This window comes from Lepidochelys kempii, chromosome 9, assembly GCF_965140285.1.
Source record: "Lepidochelys kempii isolate rLepKem1 chromosome 9, rLepKem1.hap1, whole genome shotgun sequence".
NCBI lineage: Eukaryota > Metazoa > Chordata > Testudines > Cheloniidae > Lepidochelys > Lepidochelys kempii.
The window spans coordinates 7,171,539-7,195,124 of record NC_136388.1 but is presented as its reverse complement, the minus strand read 5'-3'; the positions used below and the strand labels follow the sequence as shown (position 1 = coordinate 7,195,124).

Sequence of the window (23,586 nt, the reverse complement as noted above, 5' to 3'; positions counted from 1 at the left end):
AACAATGGGGTGGGCTCAGTTAGCCTATCACTCATACACTGAAAGACACTCAAAGGAAATAGGCAATTTGTTTATGAGCCAAGATTTCTGCTTCAGAGTTTTCTTTTTTGTATCAACACTTCCATGAATTCAGATTTCGATCAACTCTTTGTTACCCAGCTTGACATTATCAAAATATCAACACCCTGACAACCTGCTGGTGTCAAAAGTGAATGTCTTAAAGTCCTTGGACTCAACATGTAGACAGGCTTCCAGTTCCAAACTTTGATCTCTATTATAAAACAGGACCAATAAAATATTGTAGGGATTTATGGCTGACCTTTCACTTGAGTTGCTTCACACCTAAAATAACACCACCATAATATGTGCCAAAAGGGAGAAAACTGTTTAGGTTTTCTTGCTTTTTAAAACTTGATTCACTCTTACTTCTAAACCTCTGGCTTTTATTAAACAAACTGAAAAGGAGTACTTATGGTACTCAAGTGAGCTGTAGCTCACGAAAGCTCATGCTCAAATAAATTGGTTAGTCTCTAAGGTACCACAAGTACTCCTTTTCTTTTTGTGAATACAGACTAACACGGCTGTTACTCTGAAACCTGTCATTAAACCAACTGTTAGCCATTACGCAATAATTTGTCTTCTGGACAGATGGTTCAGGGGAATTAAATAAGTAGATTTATTTAATTTCCTTTTTGAGAGGATTTGCATTATTCTAAGTAATGGCAGCATCACAGCGGCATTTATGGAACAGTTCCATCAAAGGAAAGTCTATTTTCTATGAGCGTGACCTTGCCATCTTATTGTTTCAAACCAGCTCTTACTATCCTCTTCTGTCCAGACCCACACTTATTTTTAGCAAATTTGTTAGAATTAATAACCATCACCTTAAAAAGTAGGAATTTTCAGATCCAACATTTAATCAATTTTTAACCACGTTAGAGACACTGGGAAAAGTCTTCCATATTTTCAATACCTAATTTGAATACCTAATTGCACTCTTAAAATTTATCCGAAAGAATGGACAAAACACCACTTCTGGAGTTAACAAACCAAGGCAGTTGGAGAACAAATAAAAATTTAGGGCATGAAAAGGCATTATGTAAGTGGAAATCCTAGTTAAACACAAAGAATGAAATCTAAAGCTAGTTGAAAACTTTCTGTCAAAATTGTTCTTCAACAGGAAACTGGGTTTTCAAATAAACACATTTTTTTCATAAAAAGTATCAGTTTTCCATGGAATTTTTTTTTAAACACAAAAAAATTAAGCCTGAAAAGCAAAATATCTTGATTTATAAATGCTGCCACAGTGCCTCCCGGGTGTTTTAGTTTGATTGCCTCATATCCCCATTCTCCTCTATAGGAGAGGCTTCCTGCAGGACTATACCTCCCATGACACCATGGCTAGCAACTCCCACGGTCTTGGAAAGGCGAGGCAGCACATCATAGTAGACCATGGTGCATTATGGGAGATTTAGTCCAACCAGGAAGCCCAGCCCATAGAAGAGAATGGAAACATGAGGCACCCGAACTACAACTCCCAGGAGGCACCATTCCCAAATCAAAATATTTCTGTTTTCAGACTTTTTATATAGGATGGTCGCTGACTAATAAGTGGAGTTCTCTGGACAAACTGTGCCTTCAGTTTCACACTGTAGCATCTATGTGCCCTGTGTCTTGCAATGAGAAAACTATTCTAAACAGTTTATCCATTTGAAACCCTTGTGCACGGACCCACAGAGACAGTGTTCCAATTGCTATTCCAAGTGGCATCCCCATGCCCATAAGCACTTAAAAAGCCCATGGATTTCTTTGGTTCCTCCTCAATTAGGTCCTCTCACTAATCCAACTAAAACTAAAAAGCTATGGAAATAAATTATAAATCACCTAAGAATAAACAATTAGAAACTGAAACCAACATAACTGCACAATTAGCATCAGAGAAATAGCTCTGAATCTGCTGTGGCTGGTGGACAAAACAGAACAGAGGATCGTTACTGAGATGTGGCATTTTATAAGCACAGGTGAATACACACACACACCCTCTAATGGGTAAGCTGTGTCACAGTGTTCCGGGACCATCAGACTCAGCACGAGGGTGGGAAACTACAGAAGCAATTTCGTGAGGGAGAAGCAAGTGTTACTGACACAGGAAAGTTTTAAAACCTTCAAAAATATTTCTAGACAGTGTCCAAACAGCAGCGAAAGGTCAGAGCACTGGTCAAGATGCTAAGATGTCAAAGACTATGGCCCAACTTCCAATCACTCTCAGCCAGATATAAAACAAGTGCAACAAGAGTAAATTTCCCCGGGTAACAGATTAGGGATGGATTCACGCTTACTGATGGGAGAAATCTTTAGTTTCCAATGCTCTTTCCAGCTCCCACAGAGATTTGAAGGTGCCATCTTATGAATTATAAGCAAATCTGGTAAGGAGGGGATGGGAGAAAGGTCATTCCAGACCACACACACTAAACAGAAGAATGTTAACCAGAGATGCCTCTTCTGCTGGGTACATCCATGGAACAACAGTGGAAGGTGTAGCCCAACTGATCAGGAGGGAAGAAGAGAATCTGCTCTTATGAATCTTGTGCTGTCCCTTCATATTCCACTTTCTGTCGCTGCTGCTACAGGATTACACAGTGGGTTGGGAGAAAGAAGGTTATATGGCTTCCTTCAATGCAAGAAGAGCCTGTAATATTCAATGTAGCCTGAAAGCACTTTTGCACATGTAACTCTGAAAATCGGGAACACCACCATGATACAGATTTGGCCTGGAAGCTTCCTAAACTTACCCCATCAAATAATTGAAAATCAGCATATACGCATTAATACGTTTGACTTTAAAAATGTAGCATTTGTTTCTTAGGTTGCTTTGATCGATGCCTGTTGAATTTTAATTACATTTTACTGCACGGTGAAATCGTGTATTCCTGTTTCATGCAACGCCTTCTTTGGCTGTACTGAGATTTTGTACAACTTTGTTATCCATGTGTTGGATTTGCTTGTTTCTTGTAGGTTTACTAGAATAATGGTTTGAGTTTCATAGAATCATAGGACTGGAAGGGACCTTGAGAGGTCATCTAGTCTAGCGACCTGCACTCATGGCAGGACTAAGTATTATCTAGACTATCCCTGACAGGTGTTTGTCGAACCTGCTCTGAAAAATCTGCAATGATGGAGATTCCACAACCTCCTGAGGCAATTTATTCCAGTGCTTAACCACACTAACAGTTAGGAAGTTTTTCCTAATGTCCAATCTAAACTGCCCTTGCTGCAATTTAAGCCCATTGCTTCTTGTCCTATCCTCAGAGGTTAGGAACAACACTTTTTCTCCCACCTCCTTGTAACAGCCTTTTATGTACTTGGAAACTGTTATGTCCCTCTCAGTCTTCTCTTTTCCAGACAAAACAAACCCAATTTTTGTCAATCTTCCCTCATAGGTCATGTTTTCTAGACCTTCAATCATTTTTGTTGCTCTTCTCTGGACTCTCTGCAATTTGTCCACATCCTTCCTGAAATGTGGAGCCCAGAACTGGACACAATACTCCAGTTGAGGCCTAATCAGTACGGAGTAGAGAGGAAGAATTACTTTCTCGTAAGTTTGTTTCATTGCTTCTGATAATGATCCTTTATAGTGAATTTAAGGCAAAAGGGAGACAGGTCTCAGAAGAAGCAGATAGCCATTCTTACCTTCTGCACTAGATACACACTAGTTGCCCTTCCACTGGCCACTTGATCCAGCGCTGTTCCTTCCAGAACAAAGTAACTCACATCTGCGATATGAACACCCACTTCAACGTTTCCTGAAATTGCATCGGGAAATCAGTATAGTATTAGAGGGAAGTAATTGCCTCCAAAAGTCACCTTTCAAGAAGAATTTCTACAGTTTTACAATCACTAGACTTTCTGCCAGGTCATTTTTGGCAGAGCAGTTATTCAAGAGGTATGAGTTCTGTGAGTTAGCACAGAGCCATCGATAACGAGACAGCAAGGAAAATGTACAAAAAAATGACAACACGCAACATTCACAAGTATTTTTCCTCTTTAGACAGGTCTTTACATTTCCAGATATAGATTCTTTTGACTGATTTAGCAACTGACACGCTAAACTCTTGTCTCTCTCTCATCTGATTGCTGAAACCTGCCAGTAATTGTTGCCCCTAAGACTGGGGCTGATAAATGCGCTGTATTCTACGATGCAGACTCTGATTACCCTCATCTGAAGTTGAAGTATGCACTGCAGAGACTGCAATTTGGGGGGCCACATTAGAGTTTTGTCTAGGACTAAGAATTCTTTCTTTATCTAGGTACCGATATGGCCCCGTTACTGCAAGTGGATATGCACTTAGTAAGAAGCGTGTGACCATGTCTTTCAAATCTGGACCTTGTTACAATGATCCAGGCCTTTGTTACCTTGATATTAGGACACTGCAAAGCAACCTACATGGGCTTCACCTGAAAACCATCTAGACATGTAAGGTAGTACAGAATGCAGTTGCAGGCTTATTATGCAGTACTTCAAGCAGGAAGAACATTACATGGTTAGCTCTGAGATCTGCACAAGTTTCCATTTCATTTCTCGGTGCAGCGTAGGTTGCCGTTTATGACCCATGAAGCGCTAATTGGCTTAGGACACTGGACACCTGAAAGCCCAGCTCTCTTCTTGCATGAAACTGTTGCACAGGGGTTCTCAAACTTTTGTACTGGTGACCCCTTTCACATAGCAAGCCTCTGAGTGCGACCCCTCTTATAAATTAAAAACACTTTTTAATATATTTAACACCATTATAAATGCTGGTTTGTGAAAAGTGAGGTTTGGGGTGGAGGCTGACAGCTCGTGACCACCCACTTAATAAACTCCCAACCCCCTGAGGGGTCCCAACCCGCAGTTTGAGAACCCTGCTGTTGTGGTTACAATTAAAGGAGGTATTTAAAGCAATGGGCTGCTAAGTCAGAGGAGCTGCTCACAAGGTGTTTACCATGAAGCAGGCGTCCTTAGCTTGCTTTGTTGACCTTCAAGGAACACTACAAGTGTCATCTGTTTTTTCACGAAGAACTGGGCGAACAGATTTACAGTGATTAGCTGCAGAATATTTTTAATTCCATTGATCTCTCAATTGTTAATAGGCTTTTGTTTGTTTGTTTTTAAATAGGGTTCACCCTGGATAATGACTTTGTTTGTATTACAGATATTTATCTAAAATATATATATATATTTAATACAATTTACACTAACTCTGTACTTGTAAAAAACACATTATAGGGCAGTTTTGCAAGCAGGTGTAAAAATAAAGCATGAATCTATAGCATGATTGTTCTCATCTAATGTCTGTATTTTAAGTGTAATTTGATAATAAATACATACAATAATTAAGCACTGCAATATATATGACTGCACACTCTTCTGATGATGCTGGAGTTTAATATGCTGGGAACTGAAAGTTATACTTAAGCATATATGAAGGCAGCTGAAAAGTACAGGGAAGAGGGAATGCTGGAATTTAGCTTTGTCCAGCTAACCTGTATTCCATTAAAGTGGCCTGCAGAGAGTAAATACAATGGGCCGCAGTGGGAGAGTATAATAATCCCGTCCCACACTGAGGAACAAATTCCATAAGTCATTAGAAAGCTTGGGAGAAACTTCTGTAGATTAAAAATCACATGGTTCACCTCAGAAAGCAGCCTACAGCTGTGTTGTGATATTATCAGATGCCCTGAAAGCTGCTCTACATGAATCAAGAGCCCAAGCCTGAAACTACTTAGACAGTAAGTCTAAGACCAACAGTTTGAACAACAGTTTTAATATTACGAGCATTTGAAGCCAACACTTTCAGAAGGTAAAAAAAAAATACTGATTTCTTTTGAAGCCAATATTGTAACATATAGACCCTACAGGCAAATATTGACCAAAGGAAAAGGAGAAGGGGTCATTACATCATGACTTTAATGACACCTTAATTCCATATGCGCACTGTTACATATGTGAACTTTTTTGTCCTCAGCAGAAAAATCGACAAACCAAGAGAGATCTCATTACATGAGATAATAAAACATGAAGGCAGCCAATAAAAACACATTGAACAGAGTTAAATTTCACTCAGGATTCCCACCAGAGGTTCTAAAAGCAGGGGTCAATATGAACCCTCTGCGTTTGAACTTTTAATGGAAACCCTAAGTAAATATTTTGTTACATATATTGATATAATGTGCACTGGCAGCTCTCAGGTTTGTGTTGCTAAAAGTATGACTCACTCATTCCCCCCTCCCCACCAATCCCAGAGAACTTTAAGATACAGTATAGAGATTTCTGTAATCAGCCAATATGACTTCTCTTAAACCACTACTTTTAATATGTCCTAGGCAAAATACCAAACTTATCTGTTCAGCAAATGCTGCACAGGAATAACTACCGATCGTTTTCTTCTGGTTTATTTGCTAGGAAAATGAAAGATCTTTGTAGACAGAATAATGTGGTTTCCCAGAATTCCCCTCCGGATTTGTGGGTATTATTTTCTTTTGTCTAAATGATTTCCATTTCAGTGTCACAAAAGGAAAGGTTGTAATATGGACATTATTTCTTAAGGATAAAAGAGTGCAATCTGCAGAGAGGGAAGGCGAGTGAGACCAGCACATTCAGTTATAAAAAAGGACAAATGCTGAGGTCAGAAAAAAACATGTCATCCCTGAGAACAGAGGTCTCTGGGAAAAGTAAGGATAAGCACAGTGCAGGCCACATACGGCCCACTGCATTCTACAAGGAAGCCACATCCACCTTCATGTTTGATGAGGAAGGACAATTTCAGAGCAAATGGAGGCTGCAAGTCACAGGATACAATGCTCCATCCTGACTGAGTTTCTCGAGCAGCCTGTCTTCAGAAAGAAGCTTTACAAACCATGCAGACTTGCTTCACCACGGAAATGCAGCTACCTCTAAAGATACAATACAACTACAGCAGTGCACAGCAACACAGACTTGTGTTCAAGTCTTCAACAGAAGTTTAAGATTGGATGTAGAGAAGAATACTGCACCCAGTGATAAACGTATAGGAATTTAGTCAGGCAGACTATTCAGCTTGGAATCTAAGCCCTGGTCTACACTAGGACTTTAGGTCGAATTTAGCAACGTTAAATCGATTTAAACCTGCACCCATCCACACAGTGAAGCCCTTTATTTCGACTTAAAGGGCTCTTAAAATCGATTTCCTTACTCCACCCCTGACAAGTGGATTAGCGCTTAAATCGACGTTCCCAGCTCGAATTTGGGGTACTGTGGACACAATTCGATGGTATTGGCCTCCGGGAGCTATCCCAGAGTGCTCCATTCTGACCGCTCTGGACAGCACTCTCAACTCAGATGCACTGGCCAGGTAGACAGGAAAAGAACCGCGAACTTTTGAATCTCATTTCCTGTTTGGCCAGCGTGGCAAGCTGCAGGTGACCATGCAGAGCTCATCAGCACAGGTGACCATGATGGAGTCCCAGAATCGCAAAAGAGCTCCAGCATGGACCGAACGGGAGGTACGGGATCTGATCGCTGTTTGGGGAGAGGAATCCGTGCTATCAGAACTCCGTTCCAGTTTTCGAAATGCCAAAACCTTTGTGAAAATCTCCCAGGGCATGAAGGACAGAGGCCATAACAGGGACCCGAAGCAGTGCCGCGTGAAACTGAAGGAGCTGAGGCAAGCCTACCAGAAAACCAGAGAGGCGAACAGCCGCTCTGGGTCAGAGCCCCAAACATGCCGCTTCTATGATGAGCTGCATGCCATTTTAGGGGGTTCAGCCACCACTACCCCAGCCGTGTTGTTTGACTCCTTCAATGGAGATGGAGGCAATACGGAAGCAGGTTTTGGGGACGAAGAACATGAGGAGGAGGAGGAGGTTGTAGATAGCTCACAGCAAGCAAGCGGAGAAACCGGTTTTCCCGACAGCCAGGAACTGTTTCTCACCCTAGACCTGGAGCCAGTACCCCCCGAACCCACCCAAGGCTGCCTCCTGGACCCAGCAGGCGGAGAAGGGACCTCTGGTGAGTGTACCTTTTAAAATGCTATACATGGTTTAAAAGCAAGCATGTGAAAGGATTACTTTGCCCTGGCATTTGCGGTTCTCCTAGATGTAGTCCTAAAGCCTTTGCAAAAGGTTTCTGGGGAGGGCAGCCTTATTTCGTCCTTCATGGTAGGACACTTTATCACTCCAGGCCAGTAACACATACTCGGGAATCACTGTAGAACAAAGCATTGCAGTGTATGTTTGCTGGCATTCAACCAAAATCCGTTCTTTCTCTCTCTGTGTTATCCTCAGAAGAGTGAGATATAATTCATGGTCACCTGGTTGAAATAGGGTGCTTTTCTTCAGGGACACTCAGTATAGCCCATTCCTGCTGGGCTGTTTGCCTGTGGCTGAACAGAAATGTTCCCCGCTGTTAGCCACAGGGAGGGGGGAAGGTTGAGGGGGTAGTCACGTGGTGGGAGGAGGCAAAATGCGACCTTGTAACGAAAGCACATGTGCTATGTATGTAATGTTAACAGCAAGGTTTACCCTGAAAGAGTGTAGCGACTGTTTTATAAAATGTGTCTTTTTAAATACCGCTGTCCCTTTTTTTTTCTCCACCAGCTGGATGTGTTTCAATGATCACAGGATCTTCTCCTTCCCAGAGGCTAGTGAAGCTTAGAAAGAAAAAAAAACGCACTCGAGATGAAATGTTCTCCGAGCTAATGCTGTCCTCCCACACTGACAGAGCACAGACGAATGCGTGGAGGCAAATAATGTCAGAGTGCAGGAAAGCACAAAATGACCGGGAGGAGAGGTGGAGGGCTGAAGAGAGTAAGTGGCGGGCTGAAGACAGGGCTGAAGCTCAAATGTGGCGGCAGCGTGATGAGAGGAGGCAGGATTCAATGCTGAGGCTGCTGCAGGACCAAACCAGAATGCTCCAGTGTATGGTTGAGCTGCAGCAAAGGCAGCTGGAGCACAGACTGCCACTGCTGCCCCTCTGTAACCAACCGCCCTCCTCCCCAAGTTCCATAGCCTCCACACCCAGACGCCCAAGAACGCGGTGGGGGGGCCTCCGGCCAACCAGCCACTCCACAACAGAGGATTGCCCAAAAAAAAGAAGGCTGTCATTCAATAAATTTTAAAGTTGTAAACTTTTAAAGTGCTGTGCTTAAAGTGCTGTGTGGCATTTTCCTTCCCTCCTCCACCACCCCTCCTGGGATACCTTGGTAGTCATCTCCCTATTTGTGTGATGAATGAATAACTAATGCATGACTGTGAAGCAGCAATGACTTTATTGCCTCTGCAAGCGGTGATTAAAGGGAGGAGGGGAGGGTGGTTAGCTTACAGGGAAGTAGAGTGAACCAAGGGGCGGGGGGTTTCATCAAGGAGAAACAAACAGAACTTTCACACTGTAGCCTGGCCAGTCATGAAACTGGTTTTCAAAGCTTCTCTGATGCGTACCGCGCCCTCCTGAGCTCTTCTAACCGCCCTGGTGTCTGGCTGCGCGTAACCAGCAGCCAGGCGATTTGCCTCAATCTCCCACCCCGCCATAAACGTCTCCCCCTTACTCTCACAGATATTGTGGAGCACACAGCAAGCAGTAATAACAGTGGGAATATTGGTTTCGCTGAGGTCTAAGCGAGTCAGTAAACTGCGCCAGCGCGCCTTTAAACGTCCAAATGCACATTCTACCACCATTCTGCACTTGCTCAGCCTGTAGTTGAACAGCTCCTGACCACTGTCCAGGCTGCCTGTGTACGGCTTCATGAGCCATGGCATTAAGGGGTATGCTGGGTCCCCAAGGATACATATAGGCATTTCAACATCCCCAACAGTTATTTTCTGGTCTGGGAAGAAAGTCCCTTCCTGCAGCTTTTGAAACAGACCAGAGTTCCTGAAGATGCGAGCATCATGCACCTTTCCCGGCCATCCCACGTTGATGTTGGTGAAACGTCCCTTGTGATCCACCAGAGCTTGCAGCACTATCGAAAAGTACCCCTTGCGGTTTATGTACTCGCCGGCTTGGTGCTCTGGTGCCAAGATAGGGATATGGGTTCCGTCTATAGCCCCACCACAGTTAGGGAATCCCATTGCAGCAAAGCCATCCACTATGACCTGCACATTTCCCAGGGTCACTACCCTTGATATCAGCAGATCTTTGATTGCGTGAGCTACTTGCATCACAGCAGCCCCCACAGTAGATTTGCCCACTCCAAATTGATTCCCAACTGACCGGTAGCTGTCTGGCGTTGCAAGCTTCCACAGGGCTATCGCCACTCGCTTCTCAACTGTGAGGGCTGCTCTCATCCTGGTATTCATGCGCTTCAGGGCAAGGGAAAGCAAGTCACAAAGTTCCATGAAAGTGCCCTTACGCATGCGAAAGTTTCGCAGCCACTGGGAATCGTCCCAGACCTGCAACACTATGCGGTCCCACCAGTCTGTGCTTGTTTCCCGAGCCCAGAATCGGCGTTCCACAGCATGAACCTGCCCCATTAGCACCATGATGCATGCATTGGCAGGGCCCATGCTTTCAGAGAAATCTGTGTCCATGTCCTGATCACTCACGGGACCGCGCTGACGTTGCCTCCTTGCCCGGTATCGCGTTGCCATGTTCTGGTGCTGCATATACTGCTGGATAATGCGTGTGGTGGTTGATGTGCTCCTAATTGCCAAAATGAGCTCAGCGGCCTCCATGCTTGCCTTGGTATGGCGTCCGCACAGAAAGAAGGCGCGGAACGATTGTCTGCCGTTGCTCTGACGGAGGGAGGGGCGACTGACGACACGGCTTACAGGGTTGGCTTCAGGGAGCTAAAATCAACAAAGGGTGTGCCTGTACATCAAGGAGTATTTCAGGCAGGACTGCACGGAGGGTTCCAATAAGAAATGGTGCACCAAAGTTATCGTTGTTATTGGAACAAGGAGGTTAGTCTGGCCTCTGATTGATACATGGCTAGATTAACCTCGCTGCGCCTTCTCTGTGACTGACTGCAGTGTGATCTAGACAGGGGAGGAGGAAAATGAGTACAAAACAAATCTGGTCTATTTCTTGTTCTGACCCACTCCATCTATCTTTTACATCTTTGGCTGGCAGCAGACAAAAAAGGCGCGAAATGATTGTCTGCCCTTGCTTTCACGGGGGGAGGGAGGGTGGGAACGGGGTCCTGACGATATGTACCCAGAACCACCCGCGACAATGTTTTAGCCCCATCAGGCATTGGGATATCAACCCAGAATTCCAATGGGCAGCGGAGACTGCGGGAACTGTGGGATAGCTACCCACAGTGCAACGCTCCAGAAGTCGACGCTTGCCTCGGTACTGTGGAAGCGCTCTGCCGAGTTAATGCACTTAATGCACTTAGAGCATTTTCTGTGGGGACACACACACTCGAATATATAAAACTGATTTCAAAAAAACCGACTTCTATAAATTCGACCTAATTTCGTAGTGTAGACATACCCTAAGCAAGAGCTGAAAGCTAACACCTAATTCAGTGAAAAGTGCCATGGGATCTTTGATGGCCAAGAGCAGTCAGGACCTCATGGTTTTATCTCATCTAAAACTAATCAGCTTTAACAGAGATAAAACTAGATTCTTCAGTCCCATTCTGACAATGCCATTTTGGCATTGGGGGATTAGGGCTGGACAAAATTTAGGTTACTAGATGCTATGGATTGGAGAATATAGACTATGTCACGTACATTGGAGGGAGAAAGAGGAACTGCTTGAAATCCAGCAACTGCATTGCAAGACCCACCAACAAAGAGGCGTTTCCATTCAGAGCTCTACAAAGTAGAAACAGATCAAATGACTTGCTCTCACCCAGCAAAGCTTCCTTTAGGCTAACATATTTTGCAAGATTAACAGTAGCTGTGGTCATCACACTGATTACATGCAATCATAGAAATGCTGCAACTGAAAAACAATCCTGTTTCTCACCTTGCAGAATGACAGCAAAGCTTTTCAAGCAACACAATTCACTCCTAGTTTAACAACAATTTAGCGGATGGATAAGACACAAATAATGGACTTGCGCCATCTACAAGTTCCCACAATACAGTGTGTGATCTCATACTGAAGTTTAACAAATGACAGAGCTAACAACAATGCTTCACGCAGCTCTAACTGGTTTTATAGAGGGCTCACTCTTTGATTTGAAAATCTAATTTATTTGAGCCCACTCCCAGATGTTGTATGGATGCAAAGCTGATCAGATGCTGACATCAAATGTGAACGATTTACATTTGTCACCTCGCAGGAGAGGTAAGAGCCAGCTCTTGGTTTTGACTTCTTTGCTGATGATCTCACTTTCTTGAACAAAAACTGTCTGAAGAACGTTTTTTCCCTTCATTATTGAAAAAAGGATTAAAGAGGGGAGGAGGGGAGAGAAGAGAAAAGGCTCTTTCAATCTGCAAGTGCTCAGCAAGAACTGCCAACACAGCGATGTGTGTCAAGTGTTTGTTCTAGGACTTTGAAAGCTGAAGTTTCTATTTATGGGAACAGCAAGTAAGACAACACCCTGGTAGTATATTCATATTCAGAGAAGGCGACCAAGCAAGTTAACATCACACAGGTTTTGGCATACAATGTATAGGAAAAAGCAAACATTTAATGGCCACGAAACTCAAAACAAAACATCAAGAAGATAAGGTGGCAGAAGACAATTCCTTAGAATTTGTACACTTCCTCACGGTTTCTACCCCTCCTCCACCACCACCATGTTCAGGAGAAAAGGTGACTTAAGAACTTCTGTCACTGTTCATCTGAAAATGTAATACAAGAGTATGGCTGAAACAAAGACACAAGACTAATGGTTGTTTGCTTACTGTCAAAACTACAGAAGCGTAGGGGCCCCAAGCAAGGATTAGGGTCTCATTGTGGTAGGTGCTGCACAGAGAAGTAAAAGGTTTCAGAGTAACAGCCGTGTTAGTCTGTATTCGCAAAAAGAAAAGGAGTACTTGTGGCACCTTAGAGACTGGTTAGTCTCTAAGGTGCCACAAGTACTCCTTTTCTTTTTAGAGAAGTAAAAGACAGTCCCTGCCACAAAGAGAGCTCCCATTCTAGAACAAGGACAAGATGCAACAGGTGGATGGAACAAATAGAGGTAGGGGGACCGGGAGGACTTGGTATCAGTAAAAATAGTACCCAATACAAATCCTACCTCTGGGTTATATGGCATCAGGTGGATAGCACTTAAGGTACATCTACGCAGCCCTGGGAGGACGCATCCACGTGCGAGCAGACAGACACATGCTAGCTCTGCTCAAGGTAGCGCGCTAAGAATTGCGGTGTGACCACAGTGGCATGGGGGGTGGCTCGGGCAAGTGCCTGAGTATTGCACTGAGTCATGGGAAAATGACTGGCACTCGTTATCACTAAACGTCTCTAGCACCAGGGGCATTCATGGTGCTTTAACATGCACTATTACCATGAAGTGCCTGCCTCAGGGAATCCTCACGCAATGGATGCAACAAGATGCGTTAGGACTGGTGACACATTTACTTATTTTAGGCAGCAGCAAGACCATCACGGTAGCCTATGGTCACCAAAGAAGAGCAAACGAGGATTATATGGGTACCTCCAAGTTTCATACACACTCAAGTGCCTGGCTTGGATATATGGTGGAAGAAAAGCAGTTGTAAAAAACTGCCCACCACAGAATAAGTTATTTAGGCCGGTTTCAGAGTAGCAGCCATGTTAAGTCTGTATCCGCAAAAAGGTACTTGTGGCACCTTAGAGACTAACAAATTTATTAGAGCATAAGCTTTTGTGGGCTACAACGCTTCCGTAGCTCTTGTTCCCTAATACCCCTATTCTACTTGCACTACATTGATGACATCTTCATCATCTGGACCCATGGAAAAGAAGCCCTTGAGGAATTCCACCATGATTTCAACAATTTCCATCCCACCATCAACCTCAGCCTGGACCAGTCCACACAAGAGATCCAATTCCTGGACACTACGGTGCTAATAAGCGATGGTCACATAACCACCACCCTATACCAGAAATGTACTGACCGCTATACTTACCTACATGCCTCCAGCTTTCCATCCAGGACACACCACACGATCCATTGTCTACAGCCAAGCTGTACTACTGCATTTGCTCCAATCCCTCAGACAAAGACAAACACCTACAAGATCTCTATTGAGACTGACAGAGCCAGAAGAGTACCCAGAAGTCACCTACTATAGGACAGGCCCAACAAAAGAAAATAACAGACCACCACTAGCTGTCACCTTCAACCTCCAACTAAAACTTCTCCAGTGCATCATCAAAGATTTACAACCTATCCTGAAAAATGATCCCTCATTCTCACAGCTCTTGGGAGACAGACCAGTCCTCACTTATAGACAGCCCCCCAACCTGAAGCAAATACTCTCCAGCAACCACACACCACAACCACTAACCCAGGAACCTATCCTTGCAACAAAGCCCGATGCCAACTGTGTCCACATATTTATTCATAGGACCTAATCACATCAGCCACTCCATCAGGGGCTTGTTCACCTGCACATCTACCAATGTGATATATGCCATCATGTGCCAGCAATGCCCCTCTGTCATGTACATTGGCCATACCGGACAGTCTCTACGCAAAAGAATAAATGGACAAAAATCTGACATCAGGAATCATAACATACAAAAACCAGTAGGAGAACATTTCAACCTCTCTGGCCACTCAGTAAAAGATTTAAGGGTGGCAATTTTGCAACAGAAAAGCTTTAAAAACAGACTCCAACAAGAAACTGCTGAGTTTGAATTAACATGCAAACCAGATACCATTAACTTGGGTTTGAATAGAGACTGGGAGTGGCTGGGTCATTACACGTATTGAATCTATTTCCCTATGTTAAGTATCCTCACACCTTCTTGTCAACTGTCTAAATGGGCCATCTTGATTATCACTACAAAAGTTTTTTTCTCCTGCTGATAATAGCTCATCTTAATTAATTAGCCTCTTACAGTTTGCATGGCAACTTCCACCTTCTCTGTATGTGTGTGTGTATATATATATATATATCTTCTTACTATATGTTTCATTCTATGCATCCGATGAAGTGGGCTGTAGCGCATGAAAGCTTATGCTCTAATAAATTTGTTAGTCTCTAAGGTGCCACAAGTACTCCTGTTCTTTTTATTTAGACTGCTTTCAAGCTCAAAGACAAAAGGAATAGCTTTTATTTGTCAGCTGAGGTCACTTTTCTACCCCAGAACACAAAGCTATTGTTCAAACAAAAGATGTGTTTTATTTCATTTATTTTAAAATAATGAGAGGAAAATGCTTAAACCTTACTTGCATGCCCTGTGGCCATTTTGGTTTCTGAAACCACATTGCAACTTGGCATGAACCTATTGCCTTGTTTACCAAGAAACTCTAAACCTTTTAATGGTACATGATGCTGGTCCAGCCTTCTGAAGTACAACTACACATATTTTCAGTCATTAATATTTTTCCTCTCTCACTAAACCCTCCTGTTATCAGCTCCTTTGACATAAAACTTGAAGAAAAACTTTTGGCAATAAAAACAATCCCATGTCTTGGGTTAGTGGATGAGTAAGGGTGGAGCTAAGTTAGCCTTTTCACACAATCATCGTCTTGAAAGTACTTTCTAAAAAGATCTCCTATATCTTCATTTCTGGAAACCGCAGAGCTGAGGGGTAGGGAGTTTCTCTGAAAAGAGACAAGAACTGACTATGCATACATAGTGTACAACACTACATGGCAAAGATACAGATGTGGTGCCATGTGCCAACAAGCTTCTCAGCAGGTGTCAGCTTCAGGGGAGGTTCCATTCCAAACCTCTCGAACGTAGATCAGAGTTAGAAAGGCTCCCCAGCACCTGCCATGATAGGTACAACTCTCCTGCTTCCATCCCATAAAGAGACCTCTCCTTTCAGTAATAGCCTTGCTGAAGTCTTCAAGACACGTGAGCTTCTCTCCACAATTCTACAAGATGATTAATTATTCATTATTTTTACTACGGTAGCATCAAGAGGCCTCAGCTGAGACTGGGTCCCAAATCTGCTAGGCACTGTACATACCCATAGTAAGAGAGAGCAATATTTCCAACCTCAAGCATTCAAAATTCATTAATCAAGCCCTCAAAATCATGAGATTTGAAAATCTTAAAAATAAAAGGTTTTTACAAATAATTTTACGTTAGTTTTGTTTTCTGGCATCATAGCCTTCAGGATTCATGTTTGCAACCTTTTTTTTTTGCTTTGCATCTATGAGGGCTAGAAACTTATTTTAAAAAACTAAAAACTGAGATTCTCACTTAGTCACACAAATCCAGGAGCTGGGGCTTTAAACAAATATTGCCAGATGCACAATACAATCATGAGCTAGCAACAAGCAGGTAGTCTCTGCCCCAAAGAGCTTACAAAACTAAACAGACAAGACAAACAAAGGATGGGTAGGGAACCAGCAAAGAAAGATGTGTAATCTTAAAATGTTGTTTTCTCCCACTTCGAAAGTCTTTATACTTCCTGTTTTTCTGAAAATATGTGAGAATGTATCAGGACAGCCAATGACATGAGCAATGCATGGAACAATGCATTCAAGAATCTCTTCTGAGAACCAGGACGTTCCAAGAGGATTGCACAGAAAAGGGAGAAAAATAAGCTATAAATTAACATTTTTTAAATATCACCAGTGTGATTAGTGAGGGCACCGAACACCAACCTGTGAATAACTCCTGCTTGCTTTGCTCTTACAGGGCTGGTTTACTCTGAAAAATGCCTGCATGAAAACAGTCCCTCGTAATTCAACAGAGCTGGTCCTTGGGTGTACTGTGTTCATTCACACTCATCTATGCTCACTTCAGTGATTAAAAGGCTTTTTTCATACCCCTTTTTATTCCGGTTACTTCAATATTGCTCGAAGAGTGAGAACTGTATTCCCTTCCTCCTTGTGCATCCACAGCATTGGTCACTAATGGTTGATTTATACACAGCTTGTGTATCGCTTTAACTATAGCAGTTTAGAAACTGATGAAGTTAAAACAGTAACAGTTCCTTAGTGTGGATGCAGTTGTACTGGTATCTAAACTTAAATGATTTGGCATAAAGGCGTTTATAACACCATAGCAACAAAAGGCATGTGTAGTCACACAAATCCAGCACGGATTTCTGCAGCACAGCCCGACCTCTTCTATTTATCTCTAAGATCACTTGCATGACAAAAGTACTTGCATTTTAGAGTCCTTCTGCGCTAACCCTGAGGTTATTTAGCCCTCTGACATCAACTGAGCACCACCGTGGAAGTGACTGCAGTTTTACAAACAGGATTACAATTGGCTTCAGGTGGGGATAAAAACAGAAGTAGATGTTCTCATGACACAGCCTTAGCAATAAAGAACAAGTGAAGATGAAAAGCAGAAATATGAGATTGGCGCTAAAGTGCTTCTAAGTGGAACATTTTCCAGAATTTCCATGGATGTATCACCAGTTCTTCAAATAGTTTGAGAATTATGAGGAGGAGACTAACTCCATCCATCAGTAAATTAAATGTTGTAAGAAGGTCTGTCATAGAACCACATACGGTCTTTGTCTACAGCAGCTAATAAATTAAAGATCCAATGTTCTAAAACCACTCCACAATAGGGTTTAAAAGCCACCTTTTATACTGCAAAACTAAGTTTGTAGTATACCTTCATAACAAGGCTTCTCCTGGCACTTTACAAACAATGCATTAGAAAGCCCTGGTTTTATATGCCAAAAATCTTAAGCCAAATCATTTAAGTTTAGATTTAAATACTAGGGGCAGACTTGACATTTAAAATCTCCGCTAAGAACGAATTCCACAACATTTCCCAGCTCTGAAGGGCAAGTTCTGAGAGGCAGATGGAAAGCTCTCGATGAGCAGCAGTCATTCCTGGGGTACGGAGAATGCATGAAGTGCAGTTCTTTAACAGGAAAGCAGTGTACACCTTTGAAGCACTGGGGATGTCCTGTGAACTTTCAACTTCTGTGACAAGTCTTGCTGCTGAATTTTGAACCAGCTGCCTGTGATACCATGTCACATTCCTGAGACAGGCAAGCACAGCATTGCAGGAGCCCTTTGGTCACTAGGGCATCGGTTGCTTCTAAACCAGTTTATGACAATAGGTACTGATGTTCCCATCTGTTCACTGACAAAGCCCCATTTCCACTAGATTTTCCTGTGCGCTGCCGATGATTTGAAGTTTTTCTTCATGGACACTTCAGGCATCTGGCCTTCAAGGCCCTTTGCAAAGAATGGAAATCCCAGGTAGGATGTCTCCAAAAGGAGTATACAAAAAGCACTCTGAGGCCCTTTATCCAATTACTAGACTCCTGAACTGCATAGACTTCAATACTTGCTTTTTGGTGTTTTCTTGACTATTTAATTGAAGCTTATTTTTTACCCCATACCCATAAATGGATAAGAAGATCCACTGGTACATGAAAGTCTGTACCCCTAAACCTTTGGGACTTGTCCCATGTCCTGAATTTATTAAGTTATTTACCCAGATCCAGGTTGTAACTTTGATTGGAGAGCTCATTCTCATGGCAAGAACAAACAAAATGACCATTATTAAATGGCTATGCTGCTGCTTGCGTAACCAAGTGCAAGTACTGTACGCATGCTCTCTAATTCACATTGTCCATATTAGAATTTTAAGCCTTCTGGAATAGAAACAGAGTCTTTTTTAAACAGCCAAAGCACCATGCAACGTTGTCATGCAATCTATAGAAGGATTTCTTGTAGTGAATCGTGCACATGTTCAACAATTTAAGCTTTCCCTTCATCTTCATGAAAACTTGCTTTTAAATAAATGCAAGCAACAAAATTATAGTTAGAGTCTAAGAACTGCTACCCCAAAACAGGCCGTATTTCCATTCTCTATTAGCTTCCATCCTGTGCTTCTCTACCAAAACTATCCAGGTACAGTAGAACCTCAGAGTTACGAACACCAGAGTTAAAAACTGACCGGTCAACCACACACCTCCTTTGGAACCGGAAGTACACAATCAGGCAGCAGCAGAGACCAGGGGAGCAAATACAGTACTGTATTGTGTTAAACGTAAACTACTAAAAAAAAATAAAGGGGACGTTTAAAAAGATTTGACAAGGTAAGGAAACTCTTTCTGTGCCTGTTTCATTTAAACTAAGATGGTTAAAAGCAGAATTTTTCTTCTGCATAGTGAAGTTTCAAAGCTGTAGTAAGTCAATGTTCAGTAGTAAACTTCTGAAAGAACCACCATAATGTTTTGTTCAGAGTTATACACGTTTCAGCCTTACGTACAACTGCCATTTCTGAGATGATCATAACGCTGAGGTTCTACTGTATTGGGAACAGTATATTTTCTCTTGAACCACCATTTATTTGGGCCCAGGTTGCAATACCCTTATTCCTACCAAACAGTACCTTACAACATGGGGAGTCTCAAGGATTTGAAGGGTGACACAATCTAGCTCTCCATGATTCCATTCCACTCTAGCCTTGAAAAATTAGAGGTGATGCCTGCTAATGTAGGAACAACCGACATTTTCATTTAAAACAACAAGTATGTAAAATACTCTATGAAAAGTGCAATCTATCTAGTATTACACGGGAACACACACAGTAGACATCTGTATTTGAGACAGACCTGAATATACACGGCATATTGCAAAGAATTTGTAACCACAAGCACTCAGTGGAAACCCAGGGAAATGTACCTGTTTCTAATCATTGTAACATGTCTCTTTCACTTTCCCAGTGAAATAACAGAGTTCAGTTCCCAAACAAGAAACCACTGGGTTAATCAGCTGGTAACATTGAGTTGTGTTAACTAATCACATCAGATACCCAAGGAAAAACTGCTTGCCTGTTCCCCAAAATCCCACTGCTTACATGTCAAAGTGGGATTTTTTTTTTTTTAATTTGACTCCTGCAAAAACCTTTTCCTACGTAAATTGCAATGTATGGCTGTTTTGCATTAGACTCACGTACTGATGTGTGGTTTCCATCATTTTCTCTCCAATCCACATCAGGTGTCTGTTTCTCTTAAACACCTTTCCCAAAAGGAAGGAAGAAAGTGCCACACTTAAAGAATATAACTTTTGTTCCAACACCATTCAGGATTTTAGTGTTTATTCTAAGCACGTTACTCCAAGAAGGTTGCTGCTTGGTGTGCTATAGGATCCAAATGGAGTAGTTGAAAGATCTATTATTGTATTGCCAGCTCAGGGAAGATTTAAGCAAAAGCTACCAAGTAGCTAGGAGAGACAAAGCTGGATAAAAGGGAGACCAGAGTATTATTATTTAGGTCTTATAAAGCAGTACAGAAGTGCCAAGACACTTCACAAAATGAAAACTAAGCTCCTGCCCCAAAGAGTTTGCAGTGCAGGTTACAGGCAAACAACAAGGACTAAAAGACAAGATGAACGTCTGGCCACTTAAGATGTTAGTGAACATGTATTGAGGGTTACAAGGGGTTTTAAATGATTTATTCAACCCATAAGTCACTACAGTTCATAAGGAAGAAGGGCAGTTCAGGAATAGAGGACAGGATAAAAGATATCACAGAAGTGGGGATGAGGAATGGATCATCCAAAAAAAGCTGCATGAAGGGAGGCAAAAGAAGACAGGAGAAGGGAGACTAAGAAGATATGGAGGGCAGTGACGGCAAGTACAAGTGACACAAGCTTGATTGGAGAGGCCATTGGGAGCCAGGGAAGGGGTGTTACGGAAGGGTGAGTACGGCTGCAATTACACATCTGAGTCTGGCAGGCACTAGATGGGAGGCTTCGGTGTCAGGAAGGCGAAAGAGGAGGAAGTCAAGGGATGAGATGACAGACCTGGAAAGAGGTTTGCAGAGAGGATGGAAAGGGACGGACAGAACTTGGAAAGGTTACTAAGATAAAACCCAGGAGATCTGGTGAATGTGTCTATGTGGGACCCCCTGCTCCAAAATACAGCCCACCAATGTCATGGGGAGAAGACCAAGGGGGAACCATGGTGACAATACGTTTAGATACATTCTGCTCTGATTCAGCCTTAAGTTAAGGAATTTTTCTCTCAGTAACAACAACAACTACATTTTGTAAAACAACATGGAGCTGAGGAGAGGGGAAGAAGTTCCACTGGACCTGAGGTGGTTTTCAATCACCATGTGAAATGATGCAGGTAATGTGATTTAGTGGGTTCTAGTAGGGATGTTACACAGCAGCTCTGCAAACATGGTCAACAACATCACTTCAAAATTGGAGTCACAAAATGCACATAGAGAATAGACAACCCACTAGCAGCATACCCTAAAATATACTGATACTCTTCCGCTAATTATTTCCTACCACAGTCCATGGAATTTCGGAGGAGGAAATTGTTTGCCTTTAAATTTGTCAAGTATCAACTGTTTCCACTAGCAAGTAGCCAAAAAACACGTGCAACTGACCTGACTGTGATATGTTCATGGAAATCTGCCTGACAATGTCTACATATAATTCCCACAAACAGCACGGCGAATATTTGAAATTTGAGCAGTTTTACTGGACATATTAGTCACATGCTATGCTTCTGTTCCATGACTGGATGAAAATCACTCTTAGGTTCTCTTTTCTGGTGAAAATTTTGATGACTGTAAGTTCAACGTTTGCTTTCCATGAACATTCTGCAATATTTGCTTGAACTTAATTGTTCTGATACACATTGATGCTTTCTGCACATAGCCTAGTGAATGAGATTACTGGCAGCCAGCAAAGAGACTACAAATACAAAGAAAATGAATTTGTTTAAGAACTCAGTTATTCACTGAACATTTTCTACATCATTCACAGAGCTCTAACTGCAATTCAGATTTGTCTCCTACTCTGTAAGTGTTGTCAACCATCTAAACGAAGTATAGTATGGAAATAAAATGATTTGTGTAACAACTTTAGAACTATTGGGGCAGATTGTTTTAAAAATAAACATATATCGAGGTGAACAGTATGTTTACCTCTGTGTTTCTTGGTATCATTAATGAGGAGCATGACAGTTAATCAAAGGCAGCTTCCAACATAAGATGATCCCAGAACTGAACTAGTGCATTTCCTGACATACATCCTAGAAAAGCTCCCAACTGTTGCCTAATTTTGCCATGAGATTCTGCAGTAAATATGCATTTACAAAAATCTCCTCATTCATTCTTTGTCTCCTCCCCTGAGGGCATCTCTCATTGTAATGGATCTGTGGGCTCTCCCGCAGAAATAGATGAATCATATATATTAATTACTGAGTGAGCATAGTACACAGAAGTCTCCCTCCACTGACAGGAACTAATCAAGTCTGCAGGTTTCAGTTGTGAAACTTACAACCCTATGTCTCCCTTTGTATGTTGCATAAGATCCTTCAGGCTGGGAAGCTTTCATGGCTCTGAATAAATTAACCCAAATGTTCAAGGGGAGAGAGGGCTTCTAGCCTTAGAAAGCATCAATTTAGCCATCCAATAACCAAAGTCTTGGCAAGTGTTTTTTTTTTTTTTTTAATTATTATTTATGATGGGTGATACAGACCACCAGAGAGATTTTCTGAATTGGGTTCTGCATTCAATAGTGATTTTTAGAGCTCTCCTGACATCAAGAATATGCCAGATGTGTTTTTAAATTTTTTCACATATGGACAAAAAAAGATGAAAAAAAATTTCTTATAATCAGGTTTATTTTTGGAACAAAAGCGGCGTTAACTCTCAGCAAAACTTTGCCCTCATGCGAGAGACAGGTCTGCTGTTCCCGGATAAGACTTGCACAACTGAAAAAGACACTTGCTCAAGTAATTGCAACCAGGATGAAATCCCTTAAAGAGAGAAATTCTCAGGGCACTCCTGACAAGGAATCAAAGGGGTGCTTCGTCTGGGCACGCTGTACAAGAGTTAGCTCCCAAAGTGGAGCTCTCATTGACGTACAGTTGAAAAGCGAGGCAGCTCTTAGAAAGCTTATGTCTGGATTAGAGGACAATCTGGCTCCTGCTTGGTGTCTCTGGTGAGCTGGAAATAGCTACCACTTGGATTTTAGAGTCTGATTTAGGCTCATATTAAGACTTTACTGTAAGACCTTCAATAACAATAAGCATATATATAAGTATATATATGTTGTTTGCCTTGACTGTAAATACCCATGATCATGATTTAGCACTAGGCCTTACCTATAGCCCGGCCCCTTGAGGATGCCACCTGTGGAATACAGATGTGTTAAAAACACATCCAAATCCCCTAATTTAATAGGTCCCTCTTAAATATCATGTAGCTAAATTTAATTTCTCTGGGCACTGCACTGAGCAGTGGTGGCCACCTATATTGGCTACAAGAACTGAGACCACCTTGGACAATGTGAGGCCACCTTCCTCGATTCTGATTTTTTAAAAATGTGATTGTACTGGAGAACACTGTGAACTGAAAGAAACAATCAGCTTTTGGCCATGGAAGACAGAGCATGACTGAAGCTGTGGCCTACTGTTTTCTTCATCTGGAATAAGACATCAGTAATTTCACTGGATCCTGGATGCAAATAGGTCCACTGATGGATAGGGGACCCACCCCCCTACTCTACTCATGGAGCTTGGGCTGTAAACACCACTCTCCTGGTCCCATCCGTTTCCTGCGTAGCC

At 42.4% G+C, this 23,586-nt stretch overlaps 1 protein-coding gene across 8 annotated transcripts in view; it reads right to left on the bottom strand.

The window, feature by feature from the left end:
* DIS3L2 (DIS3 like 3'-5' exoribonuclease 2) overlaps nt 1-23,586 on the bottom strand; it is a 286,215-nt gene that overhangs the window by 120,556 nt on the left and 142,073 nt on the right. For all 8 annotated transcript variants that reach the window (XM_073359152.2, XM_073359149.2, XM_073359151.2 and 5 more), the window contains one exon: nt 3,691-3,803. In XM_073359152.2, the coding sequence (XP_073215253.1) occupies nt 3,691-3,803 (113 nt within the window). The remainder of the gene's footprint in view (nt 1-3,690; nt 3,804-23,586) is intronic.